The 13,864-nt window shown below is 57.8% G+C and overlaps 1 protein-coding gene across 1 annotated transcript in view; it reads right to left on the reverse strand.

Moving 5' to 3' along the window:
• Positions 1-2,451: 2,451 nt before the first annotated feature.
• The window catches only part of IGDCC3 (immunoglobulin superfamily DCC subclass member 3), a 43,770-nt gene continuing 32,357 nt past the window's right edge, over positions 2,452-13,864 (reverse strand). The window contains exons 3-14 of the mRNA XM_055536470.1: positions 11,106-11,250; positions 10,612-10,742; positions 9,875-10,012; positions 8,422-8,580; positions 7,083-7,248; positions 6,581-6,828; positions 6,204-6,368; positions 5,700-5,891; positions 5,501-5,605; positions 4,901-5,039; positions 4,556-4,760; positions 2,452-4,316 (exon numbers count right to left, since the gene is read on the reverse strand). Coding sequence (XP_055392445.1) covers positions 4,146-4,316; positions 4,556-4,760; positions 4,901-5,039; positions 5,501-5,605; positions 5,700-5,891; positions 6,204-6,368; positions 6,581-6,828; positions 7,083-7,248; positions 8,422-8,580; positions 9,875-10,012; positions 10,612-10,742; positions 11,106-11,250 — 1,964 coding nt within the window. The 3' untranslated portion in view covers positions 2,452-4,145. The remainder of the gene's footprint in view (positions 4,317-4,555; positions 4,761-4,900; positions 5,040-5,500; positions 5,606-5,699; positions 5,892-6,203; positions 6,369-6,580; positions 6,829-7,082; positions 7,249-8,421; positions 8,581-9,874; positions 10,013-10,611; positions 10,743-11,105; positions 11,251-13,864) is intronic.

Here is a 13,864-nt window from a genome sequence, read left to right on the forward strand (position 1 = left end):
CCTGCTTCTCAGGAATAGAACATGGTGGTGATGCTGCAGGATGTCCAGGGCTAGGTTCTAAATTTCCTAGCAGTTTCCGCCTGGCTCTGGCTCTCAGGATGCTGATCCCTGGGTCCCAGCCATCAGGCTGTGAGGCAGCCCAGGCACATGGAGAGGCCACATGTAGGTGCTGAGGCTGACAGCCAGCATCAGCCACCAGATGCGAGCAAGCCTTCAAATGATTCCAGCCCTGGGGCTTCAGGCTGCCACAGCTGATGCGCAATGGAGCAGAGACAGCTCTCCACGCTGGGGCCCAGCCCAAACTGCAGATTTGTGTGCAAAAGAAATGTTAGGGTAAACCTCTAACATGTGGGGTGGTTTGTTACAGAGCATTAGGTAACTGGAGCAAACTTAAGCCCTGGCTGCTGCTGATTTCTACTCAAACATGCGTGTGTGTGTGTCTGTGTGTGTGTGTATGTGTAGGTATTCAGCCAGAGGCCACTGGATCATTTGAGATCTCAGGACCTAGATTCCAGCTGGGCCACTCAGCTGAAAGCAATTTCTGCTAAACTTCCTAATTGGAACCCTGCTTCTCCTTTTACCTCAGTTCAAGGTCTTGTTAGAACAGACCCTTCCTTTATTTACATGTGATTTGTGTATAATTTGCATATATCTACGTGAGTCATATTAGGTGGTTTTTAAAGGTTTCCGGGCCCCTCCCTGGGGGAGGTACTAGCCTCTTGGACCCTTGGAGGGACAGGAGCACTGGAGGCTGCGTGGTCTGCCCTCCTATCCTCACGTCTGCTCCTCCATATGTCCCCTCATCACCTCCCCAGGTGGTCCTTGGATGGCTGAAGTTGAAGAATTTCTGTTTGTGGAGTTCTGTGTAAAGAAAGGCAAGGTATTATTTCTATATGTGGGCTTAGTTCTTTCCTCTGGGAAAATCAAGACAAGTCAACCACTTCTCCCCAAGACCCATGATGGTACCATGTGGCCTCAGGCTTCTCTCTCAGCTCAGTATCCACTGCACCGTCACTGTCTGTGGCCTGCCCTTGGCCCCAGCCACCCCTGCAGCCCTCTTCCAGAAGTGCCAGGCCAAGGGCTTTCAGATGTTTCTTTTAGAAGCAGTACCCTGTTTTCTAATGAAAATCTCATGCAGAGTTCAACTTAGACGACAAAAAAAAGTCAAGCTGCTCTAGGTGTGATGGGCAAGGAGGCTCCCCCAGACCCTCTAGCCACACCTGGAGAACTCAGCTTGCCAACCACTGTCCTTGTCTGTTCCTCTCAAAAGATACCTCTGGGTATAGAACCCAGCCCTCCAGACTTGCAGAGTCTCCCAGGCGTGAGCCTTGGCTTTCCATTTCAGCAACAGAGAGGACATTGACAGTCTAAGCAGTTGCGTTACACCATTGCTTCTTACTAAGCTTGAGGCCCACTGAGACCTCCAGATCTTCTTTTTTAATTTTTCGGCCTTGCTGTGCGGCATGTGGGATCCAGGGATCAAACCTGTACCCCCTGCACTGGAAGGGCAGCGTCTTAACCACTGGACCTCCAAGGAAGCCCTGAGACCTCCAGATCTTTGTCAGCAAGACGCTTTTAAGGCCTGTCTCTCTTGGCCTATTCTCAGACTCAGCAGCTTCAGGAGTCTTGGACTGAAGAGACCACAGGGAGGAACGGAGAGGCCTGGCCAAGGGTCTGGCTGTGTGTCCTGTAAAGACTCAGCCAGTCAGGGCCCCAGTCTCCTCAACTTTAGTCCTTCCTCATAGACAAGGCAGAAAAAAGCACATAGCTGGGACTTCTCTGGTGGTCCAGGGGCTACTACTCATGAGCTCCCAGTGCAGGGGGCCTGGGTTCAAGCCCCAGTCAGGGAACTAGATCCCACATGCCACATCTAAAGATCTCACACGCCACCATGAAGACTGAAGATCTCGCATGTCGCAACCAAGACCTGGGGCAGCCAATGTAATTAACTAATTATTTTTAAAAGCACATAGCACCGCCTGGCCGCTGGCTCCATACTGGTGGTCTGTCACCATCTGGCGGAAGGACTGGTCTCGGATCCCTTCCTGCCAGCTAGGGAGGCACGAGCCGCGGTCAGAATGCAAACTCTGGAACCAGGCCACCTGGCCCGGATGCAAACTGATCTCGGCCGACCCTGCGCCGTATGGAATATAAAAGGTTTCCTTCATTTCTCATCCTTTCTTGGTTCCATCATCTGTGAGAGGAGATGGTGATAATGAGAACATCAAACCCCCTCCCCGTCACCCAGGGAGGCTGTGAGAACCTCCCTGGCCTCCCCACCCGCGGAGAAGACCCAGCAGGCAGAGCTCCTGTAAGGAGCACCCAGGGCTCAGCTGTTACCACCCTGGGCTCTGACCCCGTCAGGGTCCACCTGATTGCCCCATCACCCAGCACTCCCACCCCTCCCCTAGGACCTGCCACAGGCACCCAAACACGCAAGCTTCACTTTGGCAACAGGACTTTTATTCAGTCAAAATGAGTGTGATAAACCCAAGACGGGCCAGGTGGCCCCTTCCGCCCTCCCGCATGCCCACCCTTCCCTAGGGAGAGGGGGTTCCAGGAGGAAGGGGGTGTGGAGACAACGCTGAAGGGACCACGGGGCACTGCCTGGGAGGTCTGAAGCACCTGGGCTCAGGCCCAGCACCAGGGAGAAGAGACAATACCCTTCCCCAAATCCACACGGACGAGACTTCAGTCTTTCAGGAAAACCCCGTCGAGTGTACCTCCTTCAGCTAATCCACTAAAGTCTGGGGTGAGGAGTCCCTAGAGGGTTGGGAGTCAGGGACATTAAGGTCTAATCTCATACTTAAGGAATACAGTTTTTTTTCTTTTTCTTTAAAACAAAAGTTTTCTTTCCGCTATTTAAAAAAAGTTTGTGTGTAACCAAAAATACGTATTTGTTTCCTTTTCCTTTTTTCTTCATCTTCAACTAAGTCTTTCGAAGAACACAACAGAAAAGAGAAACAAGAAATCACAAGAACATAAATCCTTATACACACCTCGTATAAAAATAGTTTCCGGCCGTAGCTGCTGACAGTGGTCGGTCCACTGCCCGCGGCGGGTGGGTCAAGCTGGCAGTGTCCCAGGAGACAGAGGGCTGGGGACCCCCCAACATGCACACAACCGGCACACACAGTACATTCCAGGGGCCAGTCTGCTCCAGCGGCTCTGCGGGCAGGCAGGCTGCGGGGTGACGGCCCACCCGCCCAAGGCCCAGGTACAGAGAGGGTCCTTGGGGTCCCAGTCAAGGATGAGTTGGCTGAGAGGGTCAAAATGGGAGTGGACAGGCCGACGAGACCTGGTAGGGTGCTGAGAAGTGGCTAGTCTGGAGGGAGCAACGATTTACACTCCCAGGAACAAATTTTCCTCTTTTTTTTGGCTTTTCTTTTTTTTCACATTTTCTTTGACCAATTCCATCTTTATTTCTGCAGGCCCCAAGAGACCCACCCTTGGTGAGGAGCCAGGAGGGACGGTCCAGTGATACAACACAGGCCTGAGAGCCAGCGAACTTCGAGGTAGACATTTTCTTTCACACCTGGAAATGGGGAAGTGCTTTTTTTTTTTTTCCTTTTTTTTTTTTTTTTAACTCTGGGCAATAATGTGGGGAAAGGGGTGCCCCCAAAGGGGCTTGAGGTAGGAGTGCATTCGGGGTTCTGTGGGGCAAGGGGCTGAGGCCACGGCCCCACTCCCCCGAGGACATTCATTCCGGCTGAGGTAGGTGCTGAAAGCCAAAACAGCAAAACGCCATCCTGAGAAAACAAGGTCGCGGAGGCCAACAGTGTCAGGCGCCCAGCCACAGCAGGGGCATATTTTTGGAGTCTAATTCACCTTCTCTCTTCTCTTTCTCTCTCGCTCTTTTTTTTAAAGTTTGTTCTTTTTTTAAAGGAAAACATTAGTTCAGTTCCAAGTCATGTGGGTACAAGCAGAGGTGAAGAGGGGCCTTGGCCCAAGGCGGGGGCTCCTGAAGGAACCCCTTTGGGTCCTTGGAGGGGTTCTTGCTGAGGCTACTGTAGGTCTTGAGAATCAGAGGATCAGTCAGGACAGAAGCGCCTGGGAAGCCTCTACGTGAATCCCACATGACAGGAGAAATCTTGCTTTTGACCTGAGAATGGGGGTTGCTCCCTGCAGAGCCTGCCGGATACCGGCTATGGTCCTGAGGGAGCAGGCTGGGCAGCCGGTCCTTCACTCAGGAGGCCAGGGCCCACGTCCTGGGGTGGCAGGGCCTCCGACGGCATCTCCTCCAGGAGGCTGAACCCCTGAAGTGGCAGCATGGAGAGCTGGGTCTCCTCACACAGGGCAGGGGCCTCAGGGTCCTGCTGGGGAGAGGGTGAGTCACACAGGCCTCAGCAAGGGCCCACGAGCCCCGAGTCAGAGGGTCAGGCACTGGAGCCCATTCTACTCAGGGGTTAGGTCTCCAGCCCTCCCTGCCTGACTTGGGGGCACAGAGAGATGCTCTGTGTCTTGAAGCTTGGCAGAGGCTGGTGACCAAGGCCTGTGGCCAAGGTAAGGAGGGCGCAGCCTAAAGCAGGGGGCTGGCTCAGGCAGGGGCACTCACCGTGGGTCTTGGGTGAGGCTGCACAGCCCCTGCTCGGGGGAATAGCTGCTCCAGTTCCTTCACGTCCACATGTTTCCCGTCTCGGCCCAGCTGGGCCCGCTCTGCCTGTCCCGCCCCATTCAGTGCCAGGATGCCAGGGTCCCTCTGGCTCCGGGGGCCCTGAGGAGGGGAGAGCTGGTTTTCCACATCCTTGCACAAGAGGACCCTAGGGGATGAGCCAAGAGTTAGGAGGAGGGATGTGGGAGTGGCAAGAACACAAGGATGGAGACGGTGGGCCCCAAGCTGCCCTTCCCGTGTGGCTCCCCTGCCCTACGCCTGCCCGCCCCACGCCGGCCCAGGCCCCACCTGCCCCTTTGGCCAAATAAGAGGAAGAGGACACAGAAGATGATGCAGGTGACCCCGATGTGGATGCCGATGACAATGCCTGTGGTGGACGTCTGGTTGGTGGCCTCCTCCTTCCGACAGTCACATGGTGGGCTCAGGGCTGGGGTGTAGAAGCAGGGGCAGGTTGGGGGCTGTGGCTCCCAGACACCCAGCCTTCGCGGGTTACTTCTCCCGCAGCTGCTCCTACCCCGTTAGTCCACATGGCATTTGCCCTTGTCTATGGGGTCCCAGCCCAACCTTTTTGGTTCTTTTTACCAATGATTGAACACTAAGTTGGTGCCAAATACTAGGAATAACAGTTTATGTGGACCATTTCATCCTCCATACACTTCTATAAAGGTATTACCATCTCTGTTTTATGAAGGAGAAAATGAGGGCTCAGAGAGGTTAAGAAACGTACCCAAGGTCACGCAGCCAAGTGTCAAGCTCAGGTCTAAGCCTATGTTCTCCAGCTCCTCCCTCCTGCTCTCCCTGGATGCCTGCTCCCCCCGCCCCCCACTCAGCTTCTGGCCTCCCTTCCTGAGGGCCAGTCTCTGGCCAGACCCCACGCCCACCCCTCACCTGTCCTCTCGGCTGCTCCCCGCAGAGACACGAAGCGGACTGTAGCATTGCCGTCCCCATGCTGGTTGTAGGCGAGCAGCTTCACCTCGTACACTGCAGTGGGGTCTGGGGGGAAGGGCAGGTTGCTGAAAGACCGTCCCAGGCCCCACGCACCGCACCCCTGCCCAGCGGCCCAAGCCCCGGGCCGTGTCCGCCTCACCGAGCTGGCTGAGGTTGTAGGAGGAGACAGCTCCGGGAAGCAGGATGGGGCCAGTGAAGGAGGCCTTGCTTGCTGGGCGGTAGAACAGCTTGAAGCCGCCCTCGTTCTGGGCCAGCCGGGGCCAGGGCTCCCACAGCAGCTGCAGGGTGGAGCTGCCCAGGACCCGCACTGACAGTGGGGGTGGGGCGGGGGCTGTGGGCGGAGGAGGCTGAGATGTGGTGGCCTGGTGGCCATCGAAGCGCTTCCCTCCCACCTGTCACCTATGCCCCAGACCCCACTGTCCCCAAGAGCCCCGCTGCTCCCTAACTCTACCCAGGGCCTCTGCTTGCTCAAACAGCACCTTTGCATGAATTATCAACAGAAAAGGACACCCCTTCTTCCAAGCAGACCCAGCCCCGTCTCAGCCCCAGGGCAAAGCCCTATGTGCCGTGCACAGCCTGAACAACGGTGCACGGGGGTTCTACCTAATACCCTGGGGCTTTGTGCTCCACACCCAGACCTCACCTTCACCTAGAGTGCTAGCCAGGGTCGGGGCGGAAGCTGAGCTGGCTCCCCGGGGCGTGTAGGCTTTGATGTAGAAGCTATAGGCAGTGGAAGGCTCCAGGTCGCTCACCAGATGCTGGAAGGTGCTCTTGCTAACTGCTTCCTGGTACTCCAGCTCCGGGGGGTCTGGGGAGGCCAGGGCGGGGCAGGCAGTGAAGGAGCAGGAGAGAATCCCGCCCACACTGGGGAAACGAGGGCGGCCGCCAGGGGGCAGTCCAGAGGACGAAGGGAAGGTGTCGGGTCAGGAGGGTCAGGACGCGTGGGACTGAGTGGGTGAGAGCCGGGGAGTAAGAGGAAGGCGCTGCAGAGGCAGCCTTGCCCTCCGGGACCCCACCCACCGGCAGCCTTCCTGATGTGCAGGACATAGCCGATGATCTCCCTGGTGTTCACCAGGGGCTCGGTCCAGGACACGCGGACCTCGGTGGACGATACGGAGACCGCCTGCACGTTGAGGGGGGGCCCGGGCAGCCCCTCGGCCCACAGCACGGTCAGCCTGGCGCTGGCTTGAGAGGAGCCGGCGCTGTTCTCGGCCACGCACTGGTAAATGGCCTCATCTTCCGGGCCGATTCCAGAAATGGTCAGGGTGCTGCAGGGAGAGGGAGAGCCTCAGACCCCGCTCCTCCTCCCAGTCTCCTTGGAGGTGGGCCACATCCACAGGCTAGTCTGAGGTCGCTCAGCTAGTTAGGGGCAGACCTGGGACTCAAACACAAGTCTCCAGATCCCCAATTTAGCGTTCTTCCCCAGCAGGAGGTGCAAAGACCTGCCTGGACCACTCATCCAAGACCCCCTTTCCCTGTTTCCTCCCCAGGCCTCACTCCCGCACACACGCCACGCACGTGCCTGTTGTTATTCTTGAGCCTGACGTGGCCTCCGGGCCCCAGGACCCGTCCATTCTTCAACCACGTCACATGAGGAGGTGGCTCGCCCTGGGCTTGGCAGGTGAACATGGCTGTGGTCCCAACCGGCCTGGAGATGGACTGGGGGTGCTGGACAAACTCTGCCGGGGCTGGAGTCGGGGTGGGGGCACAGAGAAACATGAGGGGTCAGGGGGAGACGCAGGGGACACCTTTGAATGAAGGGATGAGGAGGGGGAGAGGGAGGGGCCAGAGACCTGCAGGAGAGCTGGGGGACAGGGAGGCTCCCCCAGGTGGGGCCCACCCTCCAGCCTGGTCCAGCCTCCAGGATGTGGCAGCCCTCACCTCCCTCCGCCCCAGAGAGGCAGACCCACAAGAGGACTCCATTTCAATGACTATTTAAAAGACTGACATTTGTATCCGAAAGCAATCAAGCTGAGCTCCCAGTTCAGGAAATTGTTAAATAAATAAATGTGCTAATAGGTTTGGCTGCACCTTGAAGGCAGTAATGACGGGGAGATGGATGAGCCCTCAGTACCGGCTCCCCTCACCCCTACATTCTGTTCCCCTCTCCTCCAATCCCAAGCCTTGCTCTTCCATTAACACCCGAGAAATGAAATGCTCCATCACTTTCATTTGGACAGATTAACGGCACATGGAATGCTAAACAAACAGGCATTTAAGTTCCTAATTCCGCTCTCTCCCATCTCCTCCCCAGCTCTCCAGGAGGGAACAACCACAGAACCGCCCCCGCCCCGAGAATGGACCGCCAAGCCCAGTTCACAGAGACAGCTGAGTCCCAGGACAGGAGGATGGACAGAATGACCTGGTCAACTGCAGAGGGCCCGCACGCTTCAGGAGGTGATAGTGTGTGTGTGTGTGTGTTTGCGTGTGTGGAGGGAGCTGGGGTGTGAGAGTGTGAAATGACAAACATGCTGAGAGCGTGCGTGCAGGTGTGAGCGTGGAAGTGCCACATGTGTGAATGAGAACAGCATGTGACAGGAGGAGACCCAGGGAGGGGGATGGCACAAGTCGGGGAGACCCGCTGAGATTACAAGGTGGAAATGACTTGGGGGATGATGGCACCTGGAAGGACCAATGACCAAAGATGCCCTTCCCTTCCCAACACATACATTCCTGGGGCAGGGTCGGGGGCGGTGGGGAGACAGCTGCTGTCTTCGGCAGGGCTGGGGCCCTGGAGAGGGGCAGGGGAAGGTTAGGGTGAGGATAGGCACATGGGCAAGTATCAGGCCCTGGGCTTGGGCAGGATGGGGCGGGTGGAGGGGCAGCGCGGGGCGGCGTTGGGTCGGGAGGGGAGTCCGTACCTTGCACCACCAGCCGGCCCTGGGCTGTTCTCCGCACCCGGGTGCCGGGCCTGTTGGCTGCACAGACGTAGACGCCTGAGTGCTGCACAGTTACGTCTGAGATGATGAGGTTCCCCGTGCCCAGCACCTGGATGCCCTCCACCCCAATGGGGCGGCCATCTAAAGAGGAAGGGAGGGTCAGGGAGGGAGGTGTCCAGGAACGTCCCAACTTGACCGCCATCAGTCCTCCAGGGAGCCCCTGTCTTTGCCTCTGACTCTTCTCTCCAAGCATCACGGCATGCTGGAGGGGGCAGGGGCAGCACAGCAAACTCCTGCCCTGGCAGGAGGGAACTGGGTCCTAATCCTAGCCTTGTCACCGCCTCTCTGGTGACCTTCAAGTCCCTTCCTCCTAGTTTCTCAAACAGGAAAGTAAGGTCTTACGTGGACATTTCCCAGCCTGATTTGTCTCTCCTGAGCAAAGTTCCTTGATCAAATATCCATTCTGCTCCTTCACTATCCCAATGCCCATTAATATCAGGGCTCTGACAAGTCCCGCAGCCAAGGCATCTGGTTAACTCTGTTTCCCAAAGGTGCTAGACCACCAAGCCATTCCTTCCCCTTGCAGATCACGCTTTGGGAAATGCTCTCCCAGATGGTCTTTACCGGGCCTATGGGCTTCTCCTGATGGTGAGGCCACTCTTTTCAGCCTCTCCCAGGCCCTGGGTTCTCCCCCCACCCAGGATCAGATTAGCACAGTCAGAATGCGAGGAGACAGCTCCCCATTCAGCCTCTGAAGTGGTGAAATCTACTCCATTATCCTGCCTGCTGCCCCCTCCTTCCCCGTCACTCAGCTGCTACAATGCAGTGCAGTCTCCTGGTGAATGCGACCCCACCCGTCCCCTCCAGACTTTCCTTCCCCCAGTGACCTCTCCACTCAGACAATGTGGGCCCATCTGCACCCTTTCATTTCTCTCCTTCAGCTGCCTGGGGATTTAGGCTGGGGATTTAGGGGACCAGGCTAGAGACTCGGGCGCTCAGAGAGGGTGTGACAACCGGCTGAGATTATGAGAGGTTTGGGATTGCATCGCTGGGGAAGATGGCCTGGGTGTAGAGGACAGAGATGAACCGGAGAGGAAGCGACTAGGGGTGCTGAGAGCTGCAGAGAGGTTCTGGAGGCCCCAATGGTGAGGCCAAGGGTGAGCGGAGCATGGAGGAGGGGAGCTGGCACAGGACTGGAGGAGGACTGGACGAGGTAACCCGGGGAGCTAAGCCATCTACACTGGGGGAGGGAGAATGCAGTGGGCAGGCGGACCTCCCTGGTCCTGCCAAGGAGAGGGAAACCACCCCCTCCCTAGGACTCGAGAAAGCGGACCCCCACGGAGAATAAACAGGATTCCAAGTTCCCCCCAGCACTGGGAGAAGAGACTGGCCCTCCCAGGGTTGGGAGAGGCGGGGGCTGCAGGATGGGGCTCACCCAGGCGGCTCCAGGACACAATGGGGCGCGGGTTGCCCGTGGCGACACACTCGAGCACGGCGGTCTGGTGCACAGTCAGGGTGAGGTTCTCAGGCCCCACGAGGATCGTAGGCTCCTTGTAGGCCCCAGAGCCCGAGCCTGGGAGGAAGATGCCACATTGCCCCACTGTAGCTGGGACCCTTCCCACCTCCTCACCACACTCCTCCCGTACCCGCATACACAGCTCAGGCCATGGAGGGTGGGAGACAAGTTGCAGCCCCAAACCAGGTACGGTGGGTGGAGAGAGGAGATGCTAGCCGTCCCTGGACATTATCACACTCATCTCTCCGGTCACGGCCTCTCGCGGTGGGACAGCCACCCCCACCCAAACACCTAGAAGCAGAGGGTGGGCTTCCTCCAAGAGAACTGAGCTAGCGAGGGACCTCGGGGTCCCTAAACCCTCCTCGGGGTCCCTGCGCCCTCCTCAAGGTCCCTGCGCCCTCCTTGGGGTCCCTACGCCCTCCTCAGGGTCCCTGCGCCCTCCTCGAGGTCCCTGCGCCCTCCTCGAGGTCCCTGCGCCCTCCTCGGGGTCCCTGCACCCTCCTCGGGGTCCCTGCGCCCTCCTCGGGAGGAGGAGCACAGAGCTAGGTGCTCAGAAGGTGCTCGGTACACACTCGGCAGTCCAGGCCCTGGGGCTCCACTGAAGGGAGGGTGATGTGGTGGTGGGGGGAAGAATGCAACAGGGCAGAGGCCCGCACCTGTCACGGTGAGCCTGGCCCCGTGGCTGACCCGGACACTGGCGATGTTTGAGGCCACACAGTGGAAGACGCCGCTGTCCTCAGCTCGAAGGCCTGTGATCTGCAGGACTCCCTTGGGCAGCAGCGTGTACCTGTGGTGGGGGGCACGGTCAACCACAAGCACAGCACCACTGGCCCAAGGACACTCAGCATCACGGATACAGTCCACCACCCAGCCAGTCTCACTTTCGTCACCGCAGACACACTCTGGGACTCTCACTGGTGGACGCACCTGCAATTCCAGCCTCAGCAACAAACAACCACACACTCATCTTCTCACTGACTCAAGTATTGCATCTGGGCCCACAAGCCACACAGATACTCAGTCTTAACAAAGTTACAGGAATACCAGCCCGGAGGCTGCAGGCAGGCCTTCTTCAAGGCCCAGACAGTGGACTTGGGCCTGCCTCCTGGTCATACCATGAGCCTCCCGGTCATGCCCACCCAGGGCTCACCTCTCATTGTCGGTGTCAATGGGGACCCTGTTCTTCTCCCAGGTGATGAGGGGTTTGGGGAGCCCGTGGATTTGGCACTGGAAGCGGGCCACACCGCCCTCCTCGCCCACGGTGGCCTGGGGATGCACGTGGAAGTCTGCCATGGCTGGAGAAAGAAAAGGAGGTGTGCGTGGGGAGGCACCCTGCTGAGGAGCAGCGGGACGGGAGAGGGCGTGGGGGCCTCAGATCGCACAGCAGCGCTTACCCTGCCACCTACCTGTGGGAACATCTCCCCCAAAGGCACAGCATAGGCCTGGCTGGGACACTCTGAGAAAGGTATGGGCGAATTCGGAAACGGTGGACTGTGGACCCACAGAGGCCAGTCATAGAAAGCCTTGCTCCCAGGGCCTGCTCCCCACTTTTACAGCTGCTTTTGGATTTATTTTTTATAAACTCCCCCTTAGGTGGTTGTTGTTCAGTTGCAAGTCATGTCCAACTTTTTGTGAGCCTCATGGACAGAGGAGCCTGGAGGGCTACAGATTTCCCAGGCAAGAATATTGGAGTGGGTTGCCATTTCCTTCTCCAGGGGATAGTCCCGACCCACGGATTGAACCCAAGTCTCCTGCATTGGCAGATGGATTCTTTACCGCTGAGCCCCCAGGGAAGCCCCCCCCCCCCCCCCGGCTAAAGTATGCAGGTGCTAAATATTAGGCTGCACATTTTACAGAATAGGAAACAGGTCCAGAGAGGGGAAGTGACTAGGCCAGTGTCACCCAGCAGGTCCTTAGACCCTGGTGACCAGAGCCCAGTGGCTTTCTTTGCCCTTCATCATCATCCCTTTATCCCCAATTCTTCTGCAGCTTCTCAACGTACTCCAAGAGGGTAGTATATCCATCGAAGGTGACAAGCCTCCCAGAAGACTGTCAGACCCACCAATCTACATTTCAATGTGTCATAAATATTCAGGGGCTGCCTCCCCACCTTTCGGGGATCTGAACTAACTGCTTGAGCGCTGATCATGAGAGGGGCTGATCATGAGAGGGGCTGATCATGAGAGGGGCCGTAGGCCACCCGCCTCCCCCCACTCCATTTTCAGCTGGTTAAGTGTCCCTGCTCACCCTCATTCCCAGCCATCCCCACTCCCCAACCTGTAAAGCCCCGGGAAGGGGCCCCTCCCACGCGGCTTCCCAGTTTCAGCACCAGGGCTGTGATTTCATTAAAATCCACTTTGCTTCAAGTGCGGGAAGGCGGCTCACCATCTGTCCAGGCAGGCAGCCCCTCCCCTCCAACACTCCATCAATGGGGACAGTTGTCCCCTCCCAGAAGGAGCCCTCCCCCACAGCAGCAGGGACCCTGGAGCTTGTCCCAGCTCCGGCTCCCAGCTCCCTGGTTGCAGGCGGGCACACCCCATGTCAGACCCCCTCAATCCTCCAACCTGTGCAGGACTCCAGGGCAGCTCAGAAAGGCCAAGCCTTTGTGCCCTTCTTGCCAGAGTCTCTGGGGGCTGACTCTTTTGTGGCACGTTCTCTGTCTCATTTGCATGTGGTTCATTAAATATAAACATGCATAAAAATCCCCAGCCTTGCCTCCTCCTCTTTCAGGCCCTCCTGGGAGTGCGGCTGATGGGTGTGAGCGCCTCCTTGCACATGTGTGCAGGGCTGTGTGTGCGGGAGGACGGGGCTGTGTGTGTGTGTGTGTGTGGTGTGGTGTGAGGGTCTGAGGCTGGATGTGAATGGAGGTTTGTATCCCTCAGCTTCTGTGGCTGGTGTATGGTTCCGCTTCTGTGGCTTCTGTGTAGGTAATCCATCACACATGTCCCCAGGTAGATATAGCCCTTACAAAGGGCACCTTGGTCCCTAGGGGAAGGGGATAGGGGCAAGTGCCCAGCTGGTGTCCCCATCAGGCTTGGTGAAATGATCCCCAGGGAGCACCGTGAGGTCAGCCTACCCCATCTCAGGCCAAAGGCTGTGTTTGGCCAAGAGCCTGCAGGTCAGCCCAGAGGTTCAGGGGAGGGGGCAGACACACCAGTGGGACCCCTCTACTGCTTCCAGGCCTCAGCCTCCAGGAGGGCAGGGTTGGAGGCAGGCCTAGGGAGTGGAGAGGGCACCCAGTCTCCTGGGTCAGCTTTCTGTGCCCCCACAACCCGGCCCGACCCACTCAGGAGCTGGGGAGCTGGCTGCCACCCCCCATCTCCCCCCACCCACCCCCCCACTCCAGCTGGAGAGAGCCTGCAGTCCCCCAGGGGATTGGGGCGGGGACTAATGGCTCTGCAGACTACAGATGCCTCCTCATTAAGGAACCGAATCCTTTTGTGTTTCCAGCCCCCATTCTGGGCTCCCTGGAGGTACAGAGAGCTAGGAGCTGGCCTGGGGAGAGATACCAGGGAAGGGACTCCTTCTCCTCAGGGCACTGGGGATAGACAAAGTTTGGCTTCTAAGCTTCTTCCTCCCCCTAAAACTAAACAATGACAAAGCCCGGCTTGAATGCCCTGCTGGAGAGGAATGCTGGAGCAGGAAACGCGGTAGTTAAGGAGTAGTTAAGGAGTCGGTCTGCTCATCTCTTCACTGTACACGAGTCTGAAAGGTCCCCAGGGCCCCTGGCAGGCAGCCAGGGCCCCTCCCCACCCAGGAGGGCTGCTCTGCTCCCTCAGAGCAGCCCCTTGATGAACCCCTCTATCAGCTTCACCTAACTGCCGTTCTGCCAAACATCTCCTTGGAAAGGTAGCTTTGTTTTGAAAAGTGCTTGAAAACCACTCATCGCAAGCCAACCCATTTACTTTA

This window comes from Bubalus kerabau, chromosome 10 (assembly GCF_029407905.1).
Source record: "Bubalus kerabau isolate K-KA32 ecotype Philippines breed swamp buffalo chromosome 10, PCC_UOA_SB_1v2, whole genome shotgun sequence".
Lineage (NCBI taxonomy): Eukaryota > Metazoa > Chordata > Mammalia > Artiodactyla > Bovidae > Bubalus > Bubalus kerabau.